The sequence below is a fragment of the Dreissena polymorpha genome, chromosome 11, assembly GCF_020536995.1.
Source record: "Dreissena polymorpha isolate Duluth1 chromosome 11, UMN_Dpol_1.0, whole genome shotgun sequence".
Classification (NCBI taxonomy): Eukaryota; Metazoa; Mollusca; class Bivalvia; order Myida; family Dreissenidae; genus Dreissena; species Dreissena polymorpha.
In genome coordinates, this window is record NC_068365.1 from 13,968,673 (window position 1) to 13,993,278 (window position 24,606).

Sequence of the window (24,606 nt, forward strand, 5' to 3'; positions counted from 1 at the left end):
GTAATGTGGGGCATTTGATGTTTTATAAAAAAAATGTTAAAAAAACAAGCGTTAGCATTTGCTATTATTTTTCATTGAGACTTAGTCGCGAGGACAGGTCTGTATTACAATTACGGCGCTTATGTATCTCATCTCTTATGTTGAAAGGATATACTGAGGTGATTCTGCTGTTAAAGTGTTAAGTTAGTGTAAGTTACTGCCGATTTCATTAGTATTCAGTTTTCACGCTTGATATACAAACATACAAGCTGTGCATGTAAACTATTTAGATTATATTTCGAGATGCTAATAACCGAACACAATATAGGGATAATACACGTTTTCGAGCGCATGATCATCTGCGGGCGCTCGAAAAATCCGGATTTTGAGAGCGCCCGCAGATGATCATGTCCGAGAAAATGTGTATTTTCGCTATTATTGCATAAACAAATCACACATACCAAAATAATTTTCAATAACATTGAAAACAATATGTATTGTTCATTCGACATCGACAAATAATTCGATTAATTCAATACAGTTCAAGGTTGTGTTTTACATATGCCTCACTCGGTCATCATTCGAAATGACGAGGCTTTACATTCGGATAGGCAGTTTTCGATTTAAAATGTGTTTAAACAGTGGATTAAAGCAAAGTTGAAATGCAGCCGCGGAAAGTAAGAAATGGGGAATTATTTTGGAATTTACAGCAGGAACGTTAAAGGTACATAAACACTTACATTAACAGCACAGTCTTTTGAAATTGTTGAGTAAATAACCTTAACTTTATTTACGTTGCCAATAAAATAAAGCTGTTGTCAAGAGAGTGCAGGTGGTATAACATGAAAAGTGGATTGAAATAGTCATTATCCCTGCATGCATGAGGAAACTGGTTCTGAATAGTTCCCCACTTATGCTTGGAGAGTCGTTAAAGGCTGGAGAAGGGAAGTAACTGCGCGTGGACCAGATTATGGATATGAAAAACACATAACAGGGCTTGAACGGCACGTAAATCGCATTGTAAATACACGATTTCTCCCGTTCAAGCCCTCCTTTTGCCAAGTTTCTGCATCCCACCAGAGGGCATTATAGCTAGAGTTTATGCAATAATAACAGTTTACTCATGCTGTATTTATGCTTGCGAAACACAAAAGCGTGTTACTGATACATTTTTGTTCGCATCAATATACGCATTAACAAGATTTTAAATAATAATAAGCTGTCAGGATTGCCTAAATCCATGGTGTCTTACGTACTTATGCAAAGTGCTTTCGAGTCCCACTATTGTGCTATAAAGAAACAACCCATTTGAAATGTGAAATACATTTCAAATGGCACGTGAGTATTTTTCTAGTTAATGCCAGGAATCATAAATCATTTTAAAAATTAAAATGTATTATTTTCCCGTTAATAAGGACCAGACGATCGGTTAACAGACTTTACGGACTCCAGATTGATAGGTCCAAATTTAAGCAATTTTGAAACACTCGAAATTAATTTCAGCCGTACTTAATAACTACGTATATCTACTAAATGGGTAGTGTTCCACAATGATTACGCAACAGAGATTAACGAGTCATTAACGGCGCATGTGAGACAGTTTACCAATATTACTTCACTGTCATCTAATTTGTTCGTTGATGCCTTTTTATAAACACTTTAAAAATAATTACTATTTTTCGTCGAATTTATATTGTATCCATATTGACATATCCAGGAAATAAAAAGTATAACTTCATTTATAGTGGACAAAATGAACTTATAATATACTGTGTTGCATGTTAACGTTTGTTAAAAGCCCATAAATACTCAAAATAAACACATTTTCGAAACATAAAGTTAACGGATAAGAAATCAATGTTCCTTTTAGCAATAGCCAAAATTTCAACGATAGATGTGGTCTGGTAACATAGATTTAACGCAATACAAAATGCTTGTTTTTACTGTTATTGTCACATTATAATCCATGCCAATTTCCGGCTACGATATCCAAATAACGAGCGACCGCGAGATTGGCTTCGGCACATTCGGAAGCACGACGCTGTTCTAATGAATACGTCTTCCGACGAAGCCCAAGCCAATCTCGCGTTCGCTCGTAAATGTTCGGATATTGTGACGGAAATTAAAATGGAGTATATTGTCACGAAAAAAATAAAAACAAGAATTTTGTGTCTCGTTAAATGTATATTACCATACCACATCTAGCGTTAAAATGTTGTCTATTGCTATAAGGAATAATATGATTGTTAATGGGTTAACTTTATTTTCGAAAGAGATTGCGAAATACCCGTTGAATTTAGTATTTAATGTTACTGAAATATGTAAATAATTAAACAAATGTACACTCATTTCAGGAACAAAAAAGGTTTGGTATTGACAACGACGGGACCATATTTCTAGCGGACATTAGAGGCAAAAGGTACACCTATTGATATTAACGATTATCTGTCGTAAGTGTAAAATAACCTCGTTTCTTTTGTACGTAGGGTGTGCAAACACACATGTTAAACCAAACATTAAACTGAGAAATCCGTGTCACTCAAAAATTTACGAAAAGGATTTTAACTAATACCCGATCTTTAAGGACGATTAGTTACAACCACATCCGAAATCATTTAAATATGTTTGTTACTAGTCCATCTGAAAATTAGTCTAAAACGGACCCGCATTGTAATGACATCAACAGCGTTCACTCCCAATTTTTCATTGGCTCACTATTAATACCAATTTCAAAACTGTGACTTTGTGGTTGGTTAGACATTTCTTATTTTGTGATGAGAATATGACCATATTAAGGAAATACGCGTACATTTTCATATTTTGCAAGTACAATTTGCACATTTAACGCTTTCGTGTATTATCTTTTTGCTATATATCTATTAAATGTTAAATTGCATCGCGTGCTTCTATTATGAGAACACAATTAAAGCATGAAAATGCATAGTGGACATTTTCTGCATAAACCCAGATGTAAAGTGTGTGCGCTGTTAAAAATTGTTTTCTGTAAGTGTTTAAATTAAATATAAATTGGATGTTAACCTCACTTTACATTTAGTAAAAATGTAATGAACCCGTTTTATTTACGTAACAAGCAATCGCGTGCAAGGAAATTGTACTGTTATATTTTTGTCGGTAAGATGTACTTAAATACTTTTTTTTAAAGTCTGTTTTATTTATGTGTTGGTTGGTATTTGAGTACTACTTATTGTGAAGTTATGTTAATTGCACAGCTGGACACATATATGCTCCGTTATATCATCATGGTTTCTCGTACACAAATGTTTACGTTTTAACACTTATATAAAACATAAAATTTAGATAAGTGCTTTATAATAGTTTTTAAGAAATTATAAAGTGAAGATTTCGACAATTTAGCAACATCTTATTCTTATTCTTGTTTGATTCGTTACAGCCCTAGGCTGATCAATGGTCAATTTGAGTGATACATAATCCGGTTTCCACATAACGTGGAAGGAAATACATTATTCTAGCTTCATGTTTTGATTATGGACATGAGCAACATAATGTTTGTTTTTTCTATTCTTTGATTGAAAATATATATCGTGCTGATTGAAGGTGGACTTTTAATCCAGCAATACTGCCTAAATATTGTATTACAACTACAACGAATGTCCCGAAATGTGAAGAAAAAAACAATATTGTTACGGATGTTCCGTGGTCATTTCAATTTCAAGAGGGTGACATCGTTAAGATCGAAAAGATAAGCAGCAACCAAACGACGCCGCAGAACCTAAAAGGAATAATGATTGAACAGGTGGGTTCGTGGAAAATGTCTTTAACAGTTACTATTCATCGATTAAATACATTGTTGTAATAAGATAGTATAAACGCCACATATCTAAACATGTATACAATACTAGAAAACAACACTGATGTGCACAATACTGTATGATAAGCTGAACATGGAACCTTGTCATCCAACCATCCATTCCATGCAACGAATGGAATAAAACGAGCGAGCAAGCAGCATCTTGGCAAACTGTTTTGTGGGAAAGACGAGCATAATGTTAAACGTTTTACATTTAGTTTTCAAAGCCAGTGCTTTTCCCATAGACCATGAAATGTTTAATATTGAACGGTTCTCATTGAACATTTAATAATATAAAACCCAACGATTTATTTCTCGTTTACATAGCATTTATTATGCATTCGTGTAAACCCGAGATAATACCGAAAAAAACGTTCTTTTTCAGACACTTGGTAAAATTGGAACTGTAATCACGGTGGAAAAAAACCTTGATCTCCAGATTCGAGTATGCGGGGCTGAATGGCATTACCAACCACATGATGTTACATTACTGTCTCCAGGTAATTCTACCGCATGTGTGATTGTTTTGTCAATAACCAAGGAATCCTCTTTTTAGTTGACAGAAATTAATTATGAATAGTCGTCTTGCTATCTCGTGAGACGGATAATACAAGAAAGCGAGATATAAAATACGAATTCAATAATGGCATCGCCGTTACGACAATACACGTCTGACTCGCAGACACAATTTTCGTGCAAGACCAATTTTGACCTTTGCCTATCTTTGTCGTCGGAAAAGAGGATCTTTTCGTATATATTGCTGATTAATCTATGTTTCCCATGTTTAAAATGACGCAGAAAACGGTAACATCGGGCAAAAAATAACGATGATGTATGTTCCGTTTTAGTTTGCGAAATAAGGATCATTACAATCGCTCATATTATCGATTGTTCACACGATTCACACCAAAAGTATAAATATCTCGTGAACACAACAAATATTTAACGTTACTATGCTCTGTGTCTGAGATATTTTCATGATATAAGTTTTCTTGAAATGTTATTGTATTTAAAAAAAAATCAGTATGAAAATGTGATTCTTTAAATACAAACTAAGAGGAGATCATGTATATCCGTTTTGCATTACATTGTATTTTACGTATATTGAACAAATACTATTGTAATTGACTTCTTACATTCTTAATCTGATGAAAACACCGAATAGTGGTTTTTACAATAAAGCTTTTTATTTCAAGAATTGTCCTTGCAATTTCACTAGTTGGATTGTGTTGATTAAGGAAGCTCGATACAAGACCAACTCAATAATTATGATCTCAAAATAATATACATTTTGTGTAATGTAATATAATGTAATGTTATATAATAACGATGTTCTCAAATAGCAATTTATTCTAACAACACATTCAAAACGTGTGTACACTGTTTTCAGAGGAATTGAATCGTCAATTGAAAGAATGGTTGGAGAATCACGAGCATAGGCAGAACCAATTGGTGAATTTCGTTATGTCAGGAGATGCAAACGGAATGAAAGACCAACTGCAGAAAGCTTTACGGGTAAGAATAAACCAAGAAAGACAAACATAGCTCTTTAATGGATGTATTCGAACCGTGTAATTTGTTGTTATTTTATATGAATAGGTTTATTCTTCACATTCTTTTTATGATGCTATAATGATAATGATGCAATACTGACCATTGTAGTTCATTAGTCGAGCCAAAAATAACTATTCTGGCGAAATCTGAATCTCTGATAATAACTCTGCTGTGTTGTTAATGTTACTACCATGCTGGTAAACTGTCCTTTGGTAGGTAATTTTCCTTGTGAAATGAACTTATTTTGGTAACTGTGCTGGTGACGTGTAAAGATTGAAAGTTATCATTTTGATGTAGAATGCTTTGGTTACTTAGCGGGTGAAATATGAATCAGCACATAAACTGAAGATTTTGTTAAAGAAGACTGACAAGGGGCAAATTTTTATTCCTTTATCTTATTCAAATGTGTCATTCTTACATGTAAATGATCTACCCTTTTAAATTATGTCTCACCAGTTTGTCCCTTTTTATGTTTAAATACTCTGGCAAGTATTAGCACACGCTATGTCTTTATTTGGCTATTGGCAAGAACGTACGTCATTGAATAATGCTGAATGAATCATTTTATATAAGTACATGAACGGACGCAACGTAATTAAGTCAATTAAAATAAATAAAGTTTGCTATATGATTTTTTCCGCGAAAAAGGCGACCTGTCCCTATTGAGCTTCCCAGCATTGTTTTTTTCAGTCTGGCTCAATCAATAACTTTCGTAGGTGACTGTGCAGGTTAAATGTTAGTCAGTAGGTATCCATTCTAGTGTGATATGATTTTGTTGGTCTTCTTGACGGTGAAATAAGATCCAGTAGACAAACATTTTAGTGTAATATGCTTTGGTTGTAAACTGATCTAGTTAATTTGATTTCAGTAAGTTACATGCCGGTTTGATATGATTTGGTTGGTTATTGTTCTAGTGGATGTAAATGCGTATGTAAAAAGTCAGGTGTTATTTGGTTTTTATCGGTGCAAGTGGATGTTAATCAGTAAATAACCAATCAGATTTGATTTGGCTCTGCAACGGGATGTTAATCATTAAGTAAACATAAATGTGTGATTGAGTTAGTATCTGTGACATTAGATAAAGATCAGGAGGTAATAATAGTGTGGAGAAGTCATTTTAACAGTTACCTTGTATTTGAGGATGTGTTTGATTTGCAAGTGTGCTTGTAATGTGCGATTTGATTGGTTATACCATTACTGACATACAAATGGGTTGTTACCAAGGCTTAAAAATTGAATTGTTTAAACAACTTCTTCACTGATGCAAAGTTCGAAACTTCTTACACAGAGTGGATCGTTACACAGTTAAACGATCATTATTTATTTTGACTACTAGTTTCCAAAGACTACTGAGATTTCAGGACGCATACAACATTACTTGGAAGTGAGATTATGTCTGTACAATTATTAATTAGGTTGGTCATTTATCCAAATCCATAACAATATTTGCGGTAAAGTTACATAGCAATTTGTAAGTAAGTGAGGCAATGTTAATGGTACGACATACCTCACCAAACTACCATGCGAAGCTAGAATACGTCATACATTTTGAAATACCCTATGTAATGCTAAATAGATAACTGCATTATCCATGACTTTATGTAAGAGATGCTGGTAATCAATGCTATGCCTGTGTCTATACGATGTTAAGTGATAAGTAACTGGATTGCTTACATGAAGTAGATAGTAACTAATACCGTTAATGAGTCTTTGAGATGAACACAATAGTATCATGACTGTGCCTATGCAATGAAAGTAAATAAATAGCTGGGTTCTGCATATAAAATGTGAAGTAATTCGTACCGCAATTGTGTATATGAGGTAGTGGTTATCAGCAGTACCGTGGTTATGTCTTTTATATGGGGATTAATAAGTACCATGCGTATATGAGATGGAAAATAATAAGTACCATAACTATGCAGTCTATGGGATGGGTATTAATAAGTACCTCGATTGCGTACATTAGATGAAAATAATGAGGTCAATCAGTACTTCTATGAGATGGGAAGACACTAATAGCATGACTGCGTTTATGAGATGGGAAGAAATTAGTAACTGGATTATTTTTATGAAATGTGAGGTAAGTTGTACCATGGTTGTTTATAAGAGATGATTTCTATCAGTACCATGAAAAGAGTTCAATATTTGTGACTATGGCATGGTCGTTATCAGGACCGTGACTGTTCCCATGATATTGGAAATAATTAGAACCTTAATTGCGTATAATTATGAGATGGAAAGTTAAAAGTACCATTACTGTGTCTTTGCGATGGGAAGTAATTTGCAATACGACTGTGTTTATGAAATCGGAAGAAATAAGCACAATGACTGTGTCTGTGAGATGGGAAGAAATCATTTCCATTACCGTATTTATAGGATGGGAATTTACGAGTAACATGGTTATGTTTGCTGGTTGGAAGTTATTGCAATAATAACTGTGGTTTCTCGATGGAAAGTAATAGGAACCATAACTTTGTTTGTTTGCTGAAAAGTAATAAGAAATCTAACTGTGTTTTTAAAATGTGAAGTACTGAGAGTTAATAGTATCGGAAGTAGTTGTTACTAAAACGGCTTTATGGGATGGGAAGCCATAAGTACAAGCACTGTTTGTGAGATGTGAAATGGATAGTGCCATGACTGTGTGTGATAAGTTAAGTGATTAGTACCACGACTCTCTGTGAAATGCAATTAATTAAATAACTGCTTGATATATCAGAGTGTTTGTTGCTTCAAGTTGAATAAGGTTTAATATGCATTTGTATTTTATTCCACGCGTAATTACCTTTTTCGTATGTTTTTGTTATGCTATTTGCTAATAGATGCTAAATCAAAAAGTTTAGCATCTATTAGCCCACCAAAATTTACGTTGCATTTTACACATTTATGACGAAGATTATGGATCAGTAGCCTTGATTTATACATATGGTAAGCAATACTGTGGGGAAATCATTGTTTAATATCATTTTTTAATCTACTAGTTAGCATGAGGCTCTGTGGTAAATATATGTAATTATTTAATAAACCACGCACTGTCTCGTTCACAGAAATAACAGAAAAGATCAGCAATCACTGGTGCTGAATATGTTTCAATAGGAACACCAATATTTATTTTGAAATCGCCTCATTCATTAAAAAAAAAAAAACGGCTATCAAGATGAAACTTGAGAGCTGATAAAAATTGTGTTTTAATGTCCAAATAATAGACCCGTCTAAAATTGTGTTAGTACAGAAAGCTGTTTTATATTTTAATGCACACTAGGTGCATTTCTGTCTACATAATATGTTCGATTTCTCATGTTTAACTAACACTGGATATTTTTAATATTTTCTTTAATTGAAATTAGTGCTTTAAAACGTCTTGTATAGACACAAACAAATTATAACTTCTTTTTTCGAAGACCTTAATACAGAGGTAAAACAATAATTGTTGTTTGGTACATGCCACTGAATTGTTATAAAAAGGACTTTGTACGCATTTGAATGGTGTCTAGGAGTTAAGTTAATGGAAGTTAATTTCAAAGAAGTACGTCAAATAAAAGTTAATCAAGTTCAAATAAAAATTAATCAGGACATTTACTATAAAAGTAATGACACTCTCGAAAACGACAGTGGATTATTTGATCGTCTAAAAGATGTGTTGGATTTCGAAATTGGCGAACGATCGCCCCAACATAGAGACAGGAACCGTTGAGCTAAACTACACGCCATCTTGCAACGGTACCATCCTTAATTAGTTTGGTTAACATAAAAAGGAACATACGAGATATATGGTTTACATTTTGTAATGACATCAGTACATGCGTATTTCAGAGCCAGACACCTACTCGAGTCGGCATTGACTACAATGGTGATTTATATATTAATGATGGGGAAGGAAAAAGGTAACATTTATTTTAGCTTAATAATAGGTTACACATGACATTAAATGCATTCAACTATGTTATGAAACAAATGATTTAAATATATTGGAAAAAGTATTAAAATATAAATAAACCTTACGTGATCTCTCTTTGTATCGTTTATTGACCTAGGTAAAGTTACAGGTTGACTGGAGCTGAAAATCAAGAACTATATATAACAAGATCTCATTTATATTGTCTAGGAAATATTTATCAAATGCAGTTATGCCATGGTTTAAGAACAACTGTATATCACATCAAGCAAACAATCAGTGTTTAAAGAGCAATTTAATAATTATATTGTTTTCCTCTTTTTTTCCAAACCACGATTGTTCAGAACGTTTTTTTAATATAGTGTTGCTAACATGTATCTGAATGTAAACATTATAATACGCTATGTTTGTGCAGTTTATTGCTTTAACACACCAAACCAACTCAAGCTATTGGGAAGACAAGTGCAATACATTTGAAACTGACTGTTGCTGTCAATATCCAGCCATGTTCGTCTTATATTTATTGTGCTATATAACTGTAACATCAATGCGACACTTTTTCTTAGATTGTGAATGATTCTTTTCTCATTATACGCCACATCCACTTAAATGAAAAGACATATTATTTTTCGCTCTTTTGCCTATGCGCAATTACGTACATGCATGCAAGACTCCATTCATAACATAAAGGCTTTCGTAAAACAAGGATTTTGCTCAATATCTATAGAACTTTTCATTTAAGAATTATTTCATATGGTATTTTCTGTTTCTAACCCAACATACTATTTGTAACAGACAAATGTGTTAGTTTTAAATCAACGCTTGAGCGAGTTACATTTTATCCTTAAACTAGGAATTGCTTAACAACGTCTGTGACGTTGTATGGAAAGTCTACAAATATGTTCATTCGTATTAAAAATAAATACAAAGAAATATAGACTGTTATGGTTGCCTTGTTTTTGAAGGAAAATTATCCAACTAGATGAATGGAAAGACGTCAATGCAAGTGATGTTTATTACATAAAAGAAATAACCACCAAAGCGGGTAGTTCAGATGATCAGCGCTTCGCTGTTGGTGATCTGGTTCAAATATGCAATCACAGTGCGAAGCATAAGAACAAGCAAAACATTGATAGGCGGATTCACTTTGATAGGGTGAGTACATTTAAAGCTGTCATTTTTTCAATCTATGGAATCAGAGTCGCTGTATCTTATTATTAATTTCAATCACACTGCAAAAAACTATATACTACAATAAAAATTACGTACTCAAATGCATGCCTTATCGTATTAAAATTATTCTAGATCACACGTTAAGTTTTATTTATGTTATAAACGCATATACTGCAATCCAATTAACAATTCCATTATCCAAAGAAGAGCTTATTGGCACCTTAAAATTTGTTCTATCTCTCTTTGAACCAATCGATCCACCGCTCGCACAGCGTAATTTTCCGGATGACTTCCTCCTTCTTCAACGTGTGTTCCTTCTTATTTTATCATTACTCGAAGACGACTGTTTCACGATGTTGTCCAGTTAATGTTTCCATTTCCTCACAGCCTACTTCCAGGCCTTCGCTCGATCGTAGTTTTTAAGATATAAATCATCACCGGCTTTCTGAATGACCTAATATGTTGAATCTTTGTAAGGGCGTTCATATATTCCACTCTCAATAAGGATAACTGTGCTTATATTTTGTCAAAAAATGACGTATATTTTTAAGCGTTCTTTTTAGGTAACGTGATCCCTCACGTCGTCGTTTACCATTTCGTTCTAATTATCTGACTTATAATCGCTCATTGTTAGTTTTTCTTCAGAAAAACTTTCGCGACTCATAGAAGATTCTTTGTCACTGCTTCAAAACGTTGACGAAACAATTTGTCCTGCCTTAAAATCTATTTTCGCATAGACAATTAATTGGTAAGCGGTGGCAAGTCAAACACCTTTGCAGTCTATAAAGCTTACTCTGATTACATTTCCTCTCATGGGGGTTAAAAGCGCGCGGGCGGTCTCTTCATCACAGTCCTCACACCACGGAACTACGATTCTAGCAAGATCAAGAATAAAGTTTGCATTTAATCTTAACATTAAAACAAAAATTATCATATCATTGCGTAATCGATGCTGGTGAAATCGTATTTGTGCGTTCTATAATCATGTATGTATTATTAAGTAGTAACGTACTTTCCGAATGTTTTATCGTCTGGTCATTTTAACGCCACAGCCATAGCGATTAATTAATGATTTCGCTGCGCCTTACTATAAATGCTCTTTTGTATGCAACTTTTTCTCACCGTTGGTCTGAGTTATATCTCGACAATACACAAGCCGGTATCGCCTACGTATGTGAACAGTTCAATTACGGCTACATACCATTTAAGTAATACATATTTTAAAGAAAGTCCACAAAAAATATTACGTCCATGTCGGCGAACCCTTTTTACAATTAAAAATACGTTCCTGTTACGTACGTTTAACGCTATAACACAATAAAACATTCCATTCAGGTTGAATCGTTCATGTAGAGGTGCAACTTATAAATGGAGTAATTCTCCATTTACTTATAACTGTAATGATAAGCGATGATCTTCTTCAGAGTTTTCGCTTAAAAATGTTCCTTTTGTTCATGATTGTCGCAGTTTTTTTAACCTTACAGCCGCCACAACTACATATACTATTTGTTTCTACATGTATTATCAGTTCCAAAACCGAGTAAAAGTGATTTGATTAATCTATTCAGCCTTCCAAAAGTTTCTCTTCGTGTAATCAATTTTATTCTTACCGTTGGTGGCAATATCACAACAATACACACAGCGTTATCATTCGCCATATAAGCTCGACATATTCTCTATTCGGAAATCTAACAATGCAAATACAATACGCTGTTAAATAATACACGTAGCCAAATTGAAACTTTATGCTTAAGGATAAATGCTTTATTGAAAACATAACAACATTCAAATTGTAAACATGTACATAGGGTAATTAAACATTGCTCGAATCCTTTACGACAAAAAGGCTGTTAAATGAAACCGTGGCGCAAATGAAGGCTAATGGGTATATTCGCACTTTTTACGTATCTATTTGTTAAAAGAAACAACAAAGTAAATTTATCTCTCCCTTAATGTTAACATACGGAACAATAAACTATTTGTCAAACGTAGATTCATCATGACAGAGCACACAACGAAGAAGCAAACATAACAGACATAGACCGAAACATGATTGTTCATCGGTAATTACTATTTAATATTTGAAATGTTATTTTTTGTTTCCATGAATTTATGGTAACACTTGTATCGCATAGAAAATCTACAATACGCAGAATATTACTGTCGGGATACCACCAAAGTGCTGGTTTTCATACTATTTTGTTGAGTCTGTTATTTTCATTAAAGGATTTCATTTACGTTATTGTGCAGTTAGTTTTAAAAAGCGTAAGAAGACATAACAACTTGTTAAATTGTTCCCAGATGGCCGCGCTTGTTGCCGATTCTTTTCCTAACTGAGATACAATCCTGCAAGGCAGCCTTATAACAAGCCACACACTTTAATTTTCAAACACACAGTATGCCTCAGCTAACAATGTAAACAAACCCAATACAAAGCCAGCACGTTCACGTGTTCCTCGTGCCCAGTCCGACAACTCAAACAAAGTTGTATCGCAGGATCGTAGCCAGCGAAATCAATGCCCTCTACTTGAGCACATGACACCGCGAAAACAACAGTCGTAAACGCCTTCCAGAAAGAGGACTCCCGGCCCACACGCACTTCTCAGGGAACTTAAACACCGCCAGCAGGAACCGGCCCAAGAGATTAGTTCAGCGCAGCCTCAACCGATGATACAGCGCCTCTGACGCCCCATAACAGAATTGTGCACGTTTGCAATGTATTTTCGTGTTTATCAGATCGATTTTAAGAAATGCTGTTGCAAGTTTGATTTTTGATTACCGCTTTACGGTAGACTAATTCGAACATGCATCGATTTATTCGTTTAGTATAAAGTCTTCTGCGTACAAATCGGTTTCAAATTGATGGTGTAGTGAGCTTCGGAAATCGGCTGGTGGTCACATACCTATATATATATATATATATATATATATATATATATATATATATATATATATATATATATATATATATATATATATATATATATATATATTAAAAATAATAATTATTTCGACTAACCTCTTTTGGCTTCTTATTGTTTATAACAAATGGACAATTTTGAGAGTTTTGGGATAGGGAAGCATCTGGAGGAGGTTGTAGTAACTTATGCCGAGTGCCTGTGAAATATACCAGGCATTAGAATAGGCTGTAAAAGCCGAACACTTAGTTCTTAATACTTATCAAACAACAACAACAAAACGCAAATGCCTCAATATTCACTTACTTTGCTTATTTTTTCACAATGCATTCTATCGAACACCTATAACCTTTTTGTGTTAACTCTGTAAAATCACTTACTTTCCAACTGTAAAATGTCCTACCTTAATCTCCCGAGCAGTATCCAATAAACTTTGCACATGCACGCCGTAGTACACGCACGTCTGTCATAACCGATTATCAGCACACGAGTTTTTTTTGTACAATGTTTGTACAAAATTTACTGTACACGGTCTCAAACGAGGTCGCAAAGACCCGAATGTGAAATATCGCAGTGGCGTATCCACCTGTCGTTTAGATTATGTTAGTACGTTGTTTAATTGCGAGATGTATTTACTCTTTTATACAATGTTTAGCATATTTATATTCATTTTTGTTACAATAGCTTTTTAAATGCGTGTACTTTGAAACACAGTTCCCTCTCTGTACTATTGGTTGGCGCGAGTGCGTAAAATTAAACACATGATAATTGTATTAAGAGCAACCTACACTATAACACTTTAACTGTGTGCTTGATTAGTGATCGCAAAAATAATTCCTTATCCTGATGCTTTGTGTCACTTGAAATTGTGATATTATTACAATTATAATTATGATTATTAGGGTGATGATAATGACGTTGATGTTGATTTTTCTTTTTTTGTCTTCTTCTTCTTCTTCTTCTTCTTCTTCTTCTTCTTTCTTCTTCTTCTGCTTCGTATTATTATTGTATGTATTAGTATTATTATTATTTTCATATTATTATTATTATTATTATTATTATTATTATTATTATTATTATTATTATTATTATTATTATTATTACTATTATTATTATTATTGCTAATATTATTATTATTATTATTATCCTCATTGTCGTTGTTATTATTATTATTACTTTTTTACTATTATTACACGTGTTCTTTCATTGAAAATATGCTTTGTAACAGTATAGGCCTTAAATTGAATGCATGAGTCATACCCAGTGCCATTCTTTTAGTATATATGTATACAAGCCTCCGCAGTGTACTCATTCTATTGCTAGCGCTCACCACATGCACACGAACTATCAGGTTGCCTGATAATATATTTATTATGGATGTATATTAATCTTATAAACCATACGTGTAGTTTATAAGGGAAATGCCAATTAATGATGAAAAAATCGAAAGACGCATGCATGGTACAAAGTTGAATGTTTAGTGATTGATAAAGATGTAACCCATCAACTGGGCGCAGAAATGCGATTGATAACAATTCAGTATCAAAACATATGACCTGTGGACAACTCTGATTGTTTTTCGATGCATGATATTGAACAGAAATGTTCAACAGTCTTCATTGGTGAAGATAATTTGTCTAAGCCACTTCATTTGTACGTTGATGATACTGTTCAACCAGTGCAAATGCCTGTACGACGCGTGCCGTTATCATTGAAACTTGAGCTCAAAAAGCCGAAATTGATGCGAAAACACGCGCTAGAACATATTCATTATCAAACTGGTGTTGAAGAATGTTTAGCAAGAGCACGCAACAGTGTTTATTGGCCGACCATGACGTCAGAAATAAAGGATCAGCAAGTGCGAAACATGCCAGTCGTTCGGTAGGAAGTAGTGTAAGCAACCGCTTATCAGCCACGACCTAACAGATCGTTCATGGGCTAAAGTAGCAACGGACGTGTTCACATCCAACAACAAAGAGTACTTAGTGACAGTGGACTATTACAACAATTGCTTCGAAATCGATTACTTGAAATAAGCCATGTCCAAAAATCAGAAAACTTAATCAACACTTTGCAAGACACGGAAAGCCGTAAACGCTTGAGTCAGATCAAGCTACAGTGTTCAAGTATGAGCAGTTCAAAGCTTTTGAAAATGAATGGGGCATTACTTGCTCATACTTAGTTCGATTTACCCACAGTTACGGAAAAGCCGAGAATGCTGTACAACGGGCCAAGACCATAATGAAAAAATCAAAATACTCAAAAATGATCATGTGCTAGCATTGGGGACAGTGGTCTAGTGGTAGGTTGCTGGTTTAGGGATCGGAAGGTCCCTGGTTCGAATCCCGCTTCGGGCACTTGATTTTGAATAGCAAAAGATTAATCCCACGTTTGCTCCTCTCAACCCAGGTGTTTTAATGCGTACCTTGTGAGGGAAATAAGCCAATTTGTCGTGTACGCCTTCGGCACCATAAGTAAACGGACGACTTAAATCCCAGTGATCGAGGGGTCGGGGGTAATGTCGAAGTCAGCTGAAGATGCATATCGATGCAGACTTTAAACCGCACCTTTATATTCCGGAATACTCCGCAGCAATCTACTCGCTATAGCCCAGCGCAACAGTTGTTCAAGCTAGCAACAAGAACAATGTTACCCATCAAGTCTTCGAAGCTTCAGCCTGCAGTACCCAATGACGTAAATCGAAAGCTCAAGGAAAGTAAAGAACTTTAAGCGCATTACTACAACCTCAATGCACGTGACATAAAGCCATTATAAGTCGGGGATACAGTTCGCAACCAATGGAACGGAACACATCATGGGAAAGGAAAACAATTGAGGCTACCCCCCATATTCGTTCTTATGATGTGGGGATATAATCTGACGGCGTCATCAATAGACATCGCAAAAATATGAGAAAGACATCAGAACTCTTAACTCCAAGGGAAAAAAAGCGAGAAAATGAACAATCCTTTGATGCACCAGAACTACCTCACATTGAATTCCGAATGATACGGGCCGAGAGAAAACAATCTTTTAATAAACCACTAATAACAACAACTAGATCAGGTCGACAAGTTAAGCTACCTGAGCGGTTCAAAGACTGTTTGCTTAAATTTGGAAATATTGTGCTGTAATTAGGTGCAGAATTTTGACATAACACATGCGTTACTTGTATTTTATTTATAATTTGCATGCATTCATGAAGAAAACAGTGGGATCATTTATACTGATCTTTATGTGCATATGCTTCAGCAAAAAACATTTATAAATTACTACTACATTAAAAATCATGTCTATCTTTTGTAAAAGAGAAAGGATGTAACCGTTAAAGGCCTTAAATTGAATGCATGAGTCATAACAAGTGGCAGTCTGTTAGTATAGACGTACAAGCCTCCGCAGTGTGCTCAGTCTAATGCTAGCGCTCACCACATTCACGCGTACTATCAAATTGCCTGATAATATATTAATTTGTTTGGTACACCATCAACATGCTTATTTCAACTTGACCGTATTTCGAATTAAAACTATTAAATATCAAAGCATCCATTAAAGCTGCTTAATGATTTTCATTGCTTATATGACTTCGCCCCCCCCCTTCACCAAAATGTACCACACTTGAACCGGAAACATGATATGTATTTTCAACCTGCATATTATATGTACCCTATGTTGTATCTGCGTACATGGGAGAAATAAAGTACTGTTTTGTTTTGTTCTGCAGACATACAGAAAAATTGGCATGGTACTTCAAGTGGATGAAAACGACCTGCAGATAGACGTGTGTGGTTCTGTTCAATGTTATAAATCACAAGATGTTGCTAAAGTGTCTTTAAGTAAGTGTTGCTATTTTTTATGTTTATCGGTATAGTCTCGTCTTGTTGTATTGTGCCTGAATGGGTTTTAAGCAATATAAAAGTAGGGCAAAGGTTTAAGTGTCTCTAAGTGCGCATGTGTGTGCGTGCGCGAGTGTGTGTGGCGTGTGTTGCGTGCAATTAACCCCTTCTAGCTGAGATGCAAATGTAACGGTAGACATTTAGATTATGTGTATAGTATTTATCAAGAATAAGATTTAAAAAAAATATATGTATGAGGCAGATTTTAGTTCTTGTCTTGGCATATTTTTTGTGAAGGGTTAAAATATTAATAGAACAACATCTCATATGGATATTATATCCGAGGGAGCCGATGAACAATATACACTTGAACATATTCTTATATTAATAATGGATACACGATCGTTATGGCCCATAAATGTATTAAGCTTAATGAAATTTGGAGACTTATTGGCCAACCAGAATAATCTTCTATAATAACGACGTAATGTGTTCATGAATTAGTTCCATTAAGCTTAAATGGAGAGTTAAAAATGTTAATTTTGACATTTTTGAAAATTGCTCCTATCATATTGAGGTGCCTTGCTTATCATTTTATGTATCGTTCATAATTTGAAGTTTATTAGCAGAAATAATAATAATATAAAGCCAACTTGACCCTTATATTGAAGATATCTTTTCGCTATCAGGGTAAGGTGTTGTTTTACAGGTTTCAAAGTTCGGATTGTCCGAGTACAGTTGACACATATTTATAGTTCCAAGGGACAGCACAATGACACATACGATTATTCGCTTATCTTTGCTGGTGTTCATGTAGATCCTCTGGATCTTACGAGAGATCTTGTGAAATGTATGCTTTAGCGTCTTATGTACATTTCAAGTATTTCGTAGGAAACAAACTAGGTCATAAATTTGACAATAAGCTAAATGATAATAGGTCCATGAAAAAGAAGGCTTAATAGTTATGCTTCAATGTAACATTTAACAACACGTTGAACACACCTCAGCATCTCAACTTAAAATATTATGCGGTACCATGCTTGTTACATTGAGCGTATAAATCGTGCAGACTTTTTAGGCAGACTGTTTCATTTCATGAAATATAGAGTGTACGTCATAAAGCAAACGTCGATAAAACGATATAAAAAAGAAAGAGAATATAATTTCCAACGGGAGGGCATAAGTCTTATGAACTTCAAATGGCTTAAACTTTGTATGTATTCATTTATGTGTATGGTATACAATTACACATGTAAGTACAAAAAGCGCAAAGTCAATGCACTATTCCGGTATTGGGTTAACAGAATGACAAGACTGAAGAGGTTAATTTCCTAAGTGTGTTTTCCTGGTAAAATATAACTTAACTCATCTATTACAATAAGTGATACGTGTTATTAAATAAGACCTTTTGCAATATTGGTAATGTAAAGTTCTAAGGTTTAAAATATTTGACTTTGAGAACACTTACACGCAGGAAATTACTGAGCTAGCCTGCAAGTTGAGAAAATTATTTAACAAGCTTAGCCGCACTTAAGCTTGCAAATTATTGTGAACTAGCACTCGTGAAAGAGTGTTAAAATCAGAACCATTCGAGAAACAATCCTGATACATCAATCGCGAAGGAGTCTCATTTGAACCATGTCTTTCATCCTGAAGAAAACAGAAGACGTTGAACTCAGGCTGAATGAGTAAAGCAGCATACATCGCATTCCATCAAAGGCGGAAATAACTAGATCAATAATTATGAAACTAAGAAACAAAGATTGTTAGTGTGAGATTGTGAAGAAAGAAAATCTTATGAAAGCCAAACGATACGAGAGTGGTTACAATATAACGAAACGCTAGTAGGGACTTATATGCAAGCTATTTATACACTCCTAAGAACGCCTGGCCTCTTAAAGGTGTGGATTTGGAGCAAACGATCTCCGAGGTAAGGGTTTGACAAAGTTGGCATTATCAAGAACAAAAGCAATGATTTCTGGAACTGAGGTAGGAAGTTTCTGACGGGAGTCAGTGCTTAGAGTAGTTTGGAGATAAACATTAATGGGTATCCTTCAAACTGTAGAAATATACTTTGTTTGCCTGTCAATCTGAATGCTTACAACACTTCCACACTTAAAAACTCATGGAAAGAAGATTTCCAGGTCATCCTCTTCAACAAATTCCTGTATCTGCTTGAAGAAGGGACGATAAAGCAGAAGTGGCAGAACGACGTTAAAGAAGCATTGGACTTTAACATGCAATAAGTACTGGGCTACGAGTCTTTCAACCACAAGGCGTTGATTCAGCCGAGATGCTTCAACAAGTTGCGGAAAGACGAGAAAAGAAGACAAGTGTTAACAACAGCAGAACACGAGCCGCAGAAGTGAACGCACAAGAAGAGTGCACCGCAGAATAGAGGGGCGTCAAGCGAAGTATTACAGCAGACAAACTACCTAGGGACGCTTGCAGCAGAGGCGGAAGAGGCAGCCCATCAAAACAGAATTTAAGAGTTGAACTACATCACCAAGAGATTAGCAGGACATTTTGCCAAAACAAAGAGGCCAGTGAGAGACAAAAATGAATGAGTAATAACAGCTGAGGAAGACGAGGTGGATCGAGCGATTCCAGGAGCTAATAAACAGGCCAGCTCCTAAGAACCAACCGGCGATTCTGCCAGCTACAAGCGATCTGCCAATCAAGTGCTTCACTCCCACAGAGGAAGAGAACAGCAGCGCCATCAAGCAATTGAAGAACGGCAAATATGCAAATAAGGCTGACATGGAGACCAGTGTGGAACTATTACACCGTAAGATACGGTAAGAAGTAGAAAGTCCAACAGACTGGAAAGAGGGTAACCTCATCAAGCTTCATAAGAAAGGCGACCTCAGTTCCTGTTCCAGCTATCGAGGATTCACAATGGTGTTCATCCCAGGAAAGGTGTTAAATCGCATCCTTCTCAACCGAATAAAGAAGCAGTAGACCCGCATCTCCGTTACCAATCAAGCAGGCTTTCGAAAGGAGAGATCGTGCACGGATCAGGTCTGGACACTGAGTATCATTTTGGAACAATTCTTGAAGCGGAATTTGTCGTTGTATGTCATTTTCATATCTATAAAAAGGCGTTCGACGGTGTTGACCGAGTGTCCATCTAGAGACTTCTGAGACACTACGGAGTGTCAGGAAAGATCACAAACATCATCAGGAAGTCTAACGAAGAAATGATCTGCAGAATCGTTCATGGCAGTCACGGATGCCATGAAAGTGAGAACCGGTGTGAGACAAGACTGCTTACTCTCACCTTTCCTGTTCCTGCTGGCCATATACTGGGTAATGAATCCATCAACGGAGCAGAAGCGGAAAGGAATTAAGTGGACACTCTGGAAACATTTGGAAGACCTCGACTTTTCCGATGATCTGGCTCGTCTCTTCCACACCCAACAACTGATCCAGGAAAAGACAAACACGGTAGCGGACAACTCAGCTAGACTGGGCCACACCATCAACAGAGGGAAGAGCAAGGTGTTCAGGACCAACGCATCCAACAACACACCCAACACAGTTCAAAGCGGGGCGCTGGAGGAGGTGGACAGCTTCACCTATCTCGGGAGCATTCTGGACAACAACGGAGGAACGGATGCAGATGTCAGAACCCGCATCGGTAAAGCAAGAGCATCCTGTCATCAGCTGAAGAACATCTGGGGATCATGCAAAATTGGCATTCATAAACACCTTTGTTATGACGATCCTCATGGTCCGCTGGCCAGACAAGATCTCCAACGAATATTTATGGAGAAAAACCAAGCAGCAGCCGGTTGAAGAACACATCCTTCAGAGACGTTAACGGTGGATAGGCCACACCCTTCGAAATCCTACATACACTTCAACGCAATATCTCTCATGGAACCCCCAGGGGAAAAGGGTGATCTGGATGCAGATGCTAAGCAGATAGGCCAAACATGGGGGAAGCTTGAGAGACTCGCCGATAACAGGGACGTCTGGAGGGAACTGGTTGACGGCCCCAGATGGGACCACAGGCGAAGATGAGATGAGATGATGATCACTGATTCTGGATTATCGAATTCATAATTCATGTTAAAACATATGAGCAAGAACGAACACAATTACTCACACGCAAATACACACATTTTCACACATATGCATATTCATACATATTATTTATATACATTATTATGAGGCTGTAATAATTTCCTTGTTTTGACTTAAATGAATTACACTTTGCAAATGAATTGCAAAATGATTGCAAAAAGTATTGTTCCATTAATAAAACGGTGCATTTCAAACTCGTGGTTATATTGTTTCGCAATTTAAAACGTGAAAACATACTAAAATATTTTTTGAGACCTGCAAAGGTATTTTGAACACCTGTTTCGGTGTAAACATAATACATCTTCAATGTTAAAAAAAATGGTTATAAAATAAGGACATGTAATTTTTCTATAAACTCACTGTTTATTATGTTTCCCATGGGTTCCATTAATGCTTTTTCTTATCATAGTAACACATGTCGTAGTAACGGGGTAACGGGACATTTATTTTCAAAATGATCGGAAGTGAAGATCAACAATGTTTTCACAGATAGGAATGGTGACAGTATGATTTTAAATTAAACTTGACAGTAAAAACAGTTGACTCTTGTTAATGTAATGGACCGAATAATGAGAGTCCTGCTTTCTTTTGACACATTTTTTCTCTTATTGAACATATTGGGAATGAATCAAATCGTGATAATTGTAGTCACAAATTAAATATTCATAACACGTTAACAAACTTAATTGCTGATAAACAAATATTCATTATCCGCTTCGAGAAATACATGCAGATCGAAAACCATTCTTACGACGTAAAATTAATCCTTACAACAGATAAGACTTGATTGTTATTGGTTACTCATGCCTTCTAACCTAATTTAAGAGATTTCCAAGTGCAATTAGTTATCGCTCTGATCGGTCTGTTTTGAACTTCGAACATATGTAACATCGTAAAGGCTGTAGAAATGTATCATTTCTCAAGTTCAGACAAACAAGCATCAACAAATTTGAAAAAAATACTACATGCTCTACCAGTGTAAAATTTCGAAATATTGTTCCAGTCTGTAATCCGCATAGAGAAATTCAAGTTGACGACCATTTTTATAACACATTTGAAGGAAATCGGAGGCTCGACAATTTCATATTCATAATTAACACATAAATGGCTTATAACTAAAGAACACAAGTTAATAAAGGAAATTTAACCAGTCGATACGAATTTGCATCAGTTATTGCTCACTGTCATAAGAGGTAAAGTATACATAATTCGTTCAAGAGCCTTTGACAAGTTGAGAACAAACAACACATGTTTTTGCAATTTTGAAAAATACAATTATTATACTGATAAAACAAATGCATCCTTAGAAATCTTTAATAGGATTGTCAAAAAGAATAAATCTGAATGGTAATTGAATAAATAAGCCCGGAACAATCTTAATCATTGGAGATATTCTATTATTTTCAGAGGAGGTTTCTTACACTCATAACAATATGGTAAAGGACAAGCGTCCCTGTTCAAATCGATTAAGCTCTGACTGTTTTAAGTTATCTGAAGGAAAAAGTGCGCCATGTCTTAATAAGATCATGGAACATTTCGCGTGTAAAAGAACCACTTTATAACGCAGACAACTGAAAGAACACATGCACTCCGAAATACCCCCCTCCCCAATCCAGGCCAAAGTAGTTTTTAAGAGCACTTAGTTAGATTTATTACATAAATCGGCCTATCGATAAAGACCAAACGGGGTTTGTGAAGGGAAGATTCATTTGAGAAAATCATTCGCCTCGGACATGATATTGTTAATTGTATGAAAACTAAATATATCTGGATAACTGATGACGATAGTCTTAGAACAATAATTGAATTCAACATGCAATACATTTTTGGTCGCAAAGTCGTCCGCTTGGTATCACTGATGTATCATAATTCGTCTACTGTTTTACTATTTAATATTCGTTATCCGATATTTTCAGATAGGCCGTTGCTGTAGACATTGGGGTCCCATCCGTCCGTCTTAATTGATTTAATCTGCTAGCATTTTATCTATACAACTAAAAACTAAAAAATGGCATCGACTATTAAAAAACACAATTTTCAGATGATACCACACTACTACTGTAGTTGAACTGTGGGTGTGAACAGATTTGCCAAATAAGTGGGACTATGACATTTATGTATTGTGTACATATTAATTAGTTTTATATACTACCGTCTTTTATCAAGAGACGGCCATTTTATTTCGTTTTACAAATTACTGGGTGAAACAGATCTGGTTAGACCGGAGGCAATTTGCGCAGCTTCATGTTGAAGTTTATCTAATAATTCCTTTTCGTATAAAGAGCATCCGTCCACATGCGTATTCAAGTATTGGGCGCAAATGAGTGACGTATATAGTTTAAAGCTTTTTCTAGAAACTTTAAATTAAAGAGACCTCATTATTCCCAGTACTTTCGATGCCGATTTTAGAATGTTATTTATATGATTATGCCATTTGCCGCCATGTCCTAAAGTTAGACCAAGATCTTTATGACTGTCAACATAATGAACCGGAATGTTATCAAAACAAAGTTGAGGTAATCGGATATATCTTTGCGTTGTAAATAACATTGCGTCCGTTTTCTGTGGATTAAAGTCAAGTAGCCATCTTTTGGCCTACACGTTTATCTGATGTAAATCATGATTCACTATAACCTCAAGATCACTTAAATTTGATTTCGTATCCATTTTAACAAATTACCACGGATCCCATTTTCTTTATGTTTGAATAAGAGGCATTGATGCCATACGCGGTCAAATGCCTTGGAAATATCACACACAAAAACCTACAAGTAACTGTTTATCGTCAAGAGAATGAGCTATTTGATCGAAAATATCAATAAGCTGGAATACAATAGAGTGACCTCTAAGAAATCTCTACTGCTTACAATATATAAGGTTATGCGAAACAAAGTGGTAACTGGTTATACAGATGCTTATAAACAACTCTTTCCATTAAGTTACCAAGACAGCTTAAAAGTGACATGGGACGATAATTCAAAGGTGTATTTGCATCTCCTTTCCTAAATAAGGGGATGACCATTGCTTTCTTCCTCAGTGCAGGAAATGTGCATTCTTGTGATGATTTGTTAAAGAGCAAACACAGTGGTTTTGCTATTGAGGTACACGTACGCTCAAGAACTAAATGACTGCTTAAATTGTCACAAACCGCTTTATTAGTGAATAAAATCTTAATTATGCCTTTGATTTCAGATTCATTAATTGAAACTTCGTCTAAGCAATTAAACGCAAAATCACTATAGTCATGTAAAACTCCAGAAGACGTGTCTAGCGTTGATAACTTGATATTGAAACGAAATAATTATTTAGACAATTTGCCTTTTCTTCGTCAGACATATA

At 35.3% G+C, this 24,606-nt stretch overlaps 1 protein-coding gene and 1 long non-coding RNA gene across 6 annotated transcripts in view; one reads left to right on the top strand and one right to left on the bottom strand.

Annotated features, from left to right (window-relative positions):
* LOC127849626 (uncharacterized) overlaps positions 1 to 13,891 on the bottom strand; it is a 25,560-nt gene extending 11,669 nt beyond the window's left edge. The window contains exons 1-3 of one of the 2 annotated variants that reach the window (XR_008034958.1): positions 13,749 to 13,891; positions 13,447 to 13,544; positions 9,362 to 9,416 (exon numbers count right to left, since the gene is read on the bottom strand). This is a non-coding gene — a long non-coding RNA (uncharacterized LOC127849626). The remainder of the gene's footprint in view (positions 1 to 9,361; positions 9,417 to 13,446; positions 13,545 to 13,748) is intronic. The other variant, XR_008034957.1, reaches the window with a different exon arrangement.
* Positions 1 to 24,606, top strand: part of LOC127849623 (uncharacterized) — a 100,602-nt gene that overhangs the window by 19,449 nt on the left and 56,547 nt on the right. For 3 of the 4 annotated variants that reach the window (XM_052382359.1, XM_052382362.1, XM_052382360.1), the window contains exons 6-12: positions 2,334 to 2,398; positions 3,556 to 3,754; positions 4,194 to 4,308; positions 5,199 to 5,323; positions 9,173 to 9,243; positions 10,220 to 10,409; positions 17,067 to 17,178. In XM_052382359.1, coding sequence (XP_052238319.1) covers positions 2,334 to 2,398; positions 3,556 to 3,754; positions 4,194 to 4,308; positions 5,199 to 5,323; positions 9,173 to 9,243; positions 10,220 to 10,409; positions 17,067 to 17,178 — 877 coding nt within the window. Of the gene's footprint in view, positions 1 to 2,333; positions 2,399 to 3,555; positions 3,755 to 4,193; positions 4,309 to 5,198; positions 5,324 to 9,172; positions 9,244 to 10,219; positions 10,410 to 17,066; positions 17,179 to 24,606 lie in introns of those variants that run through there. The other variant, XM_052382363.1, reaches the window with a different exon arrangement.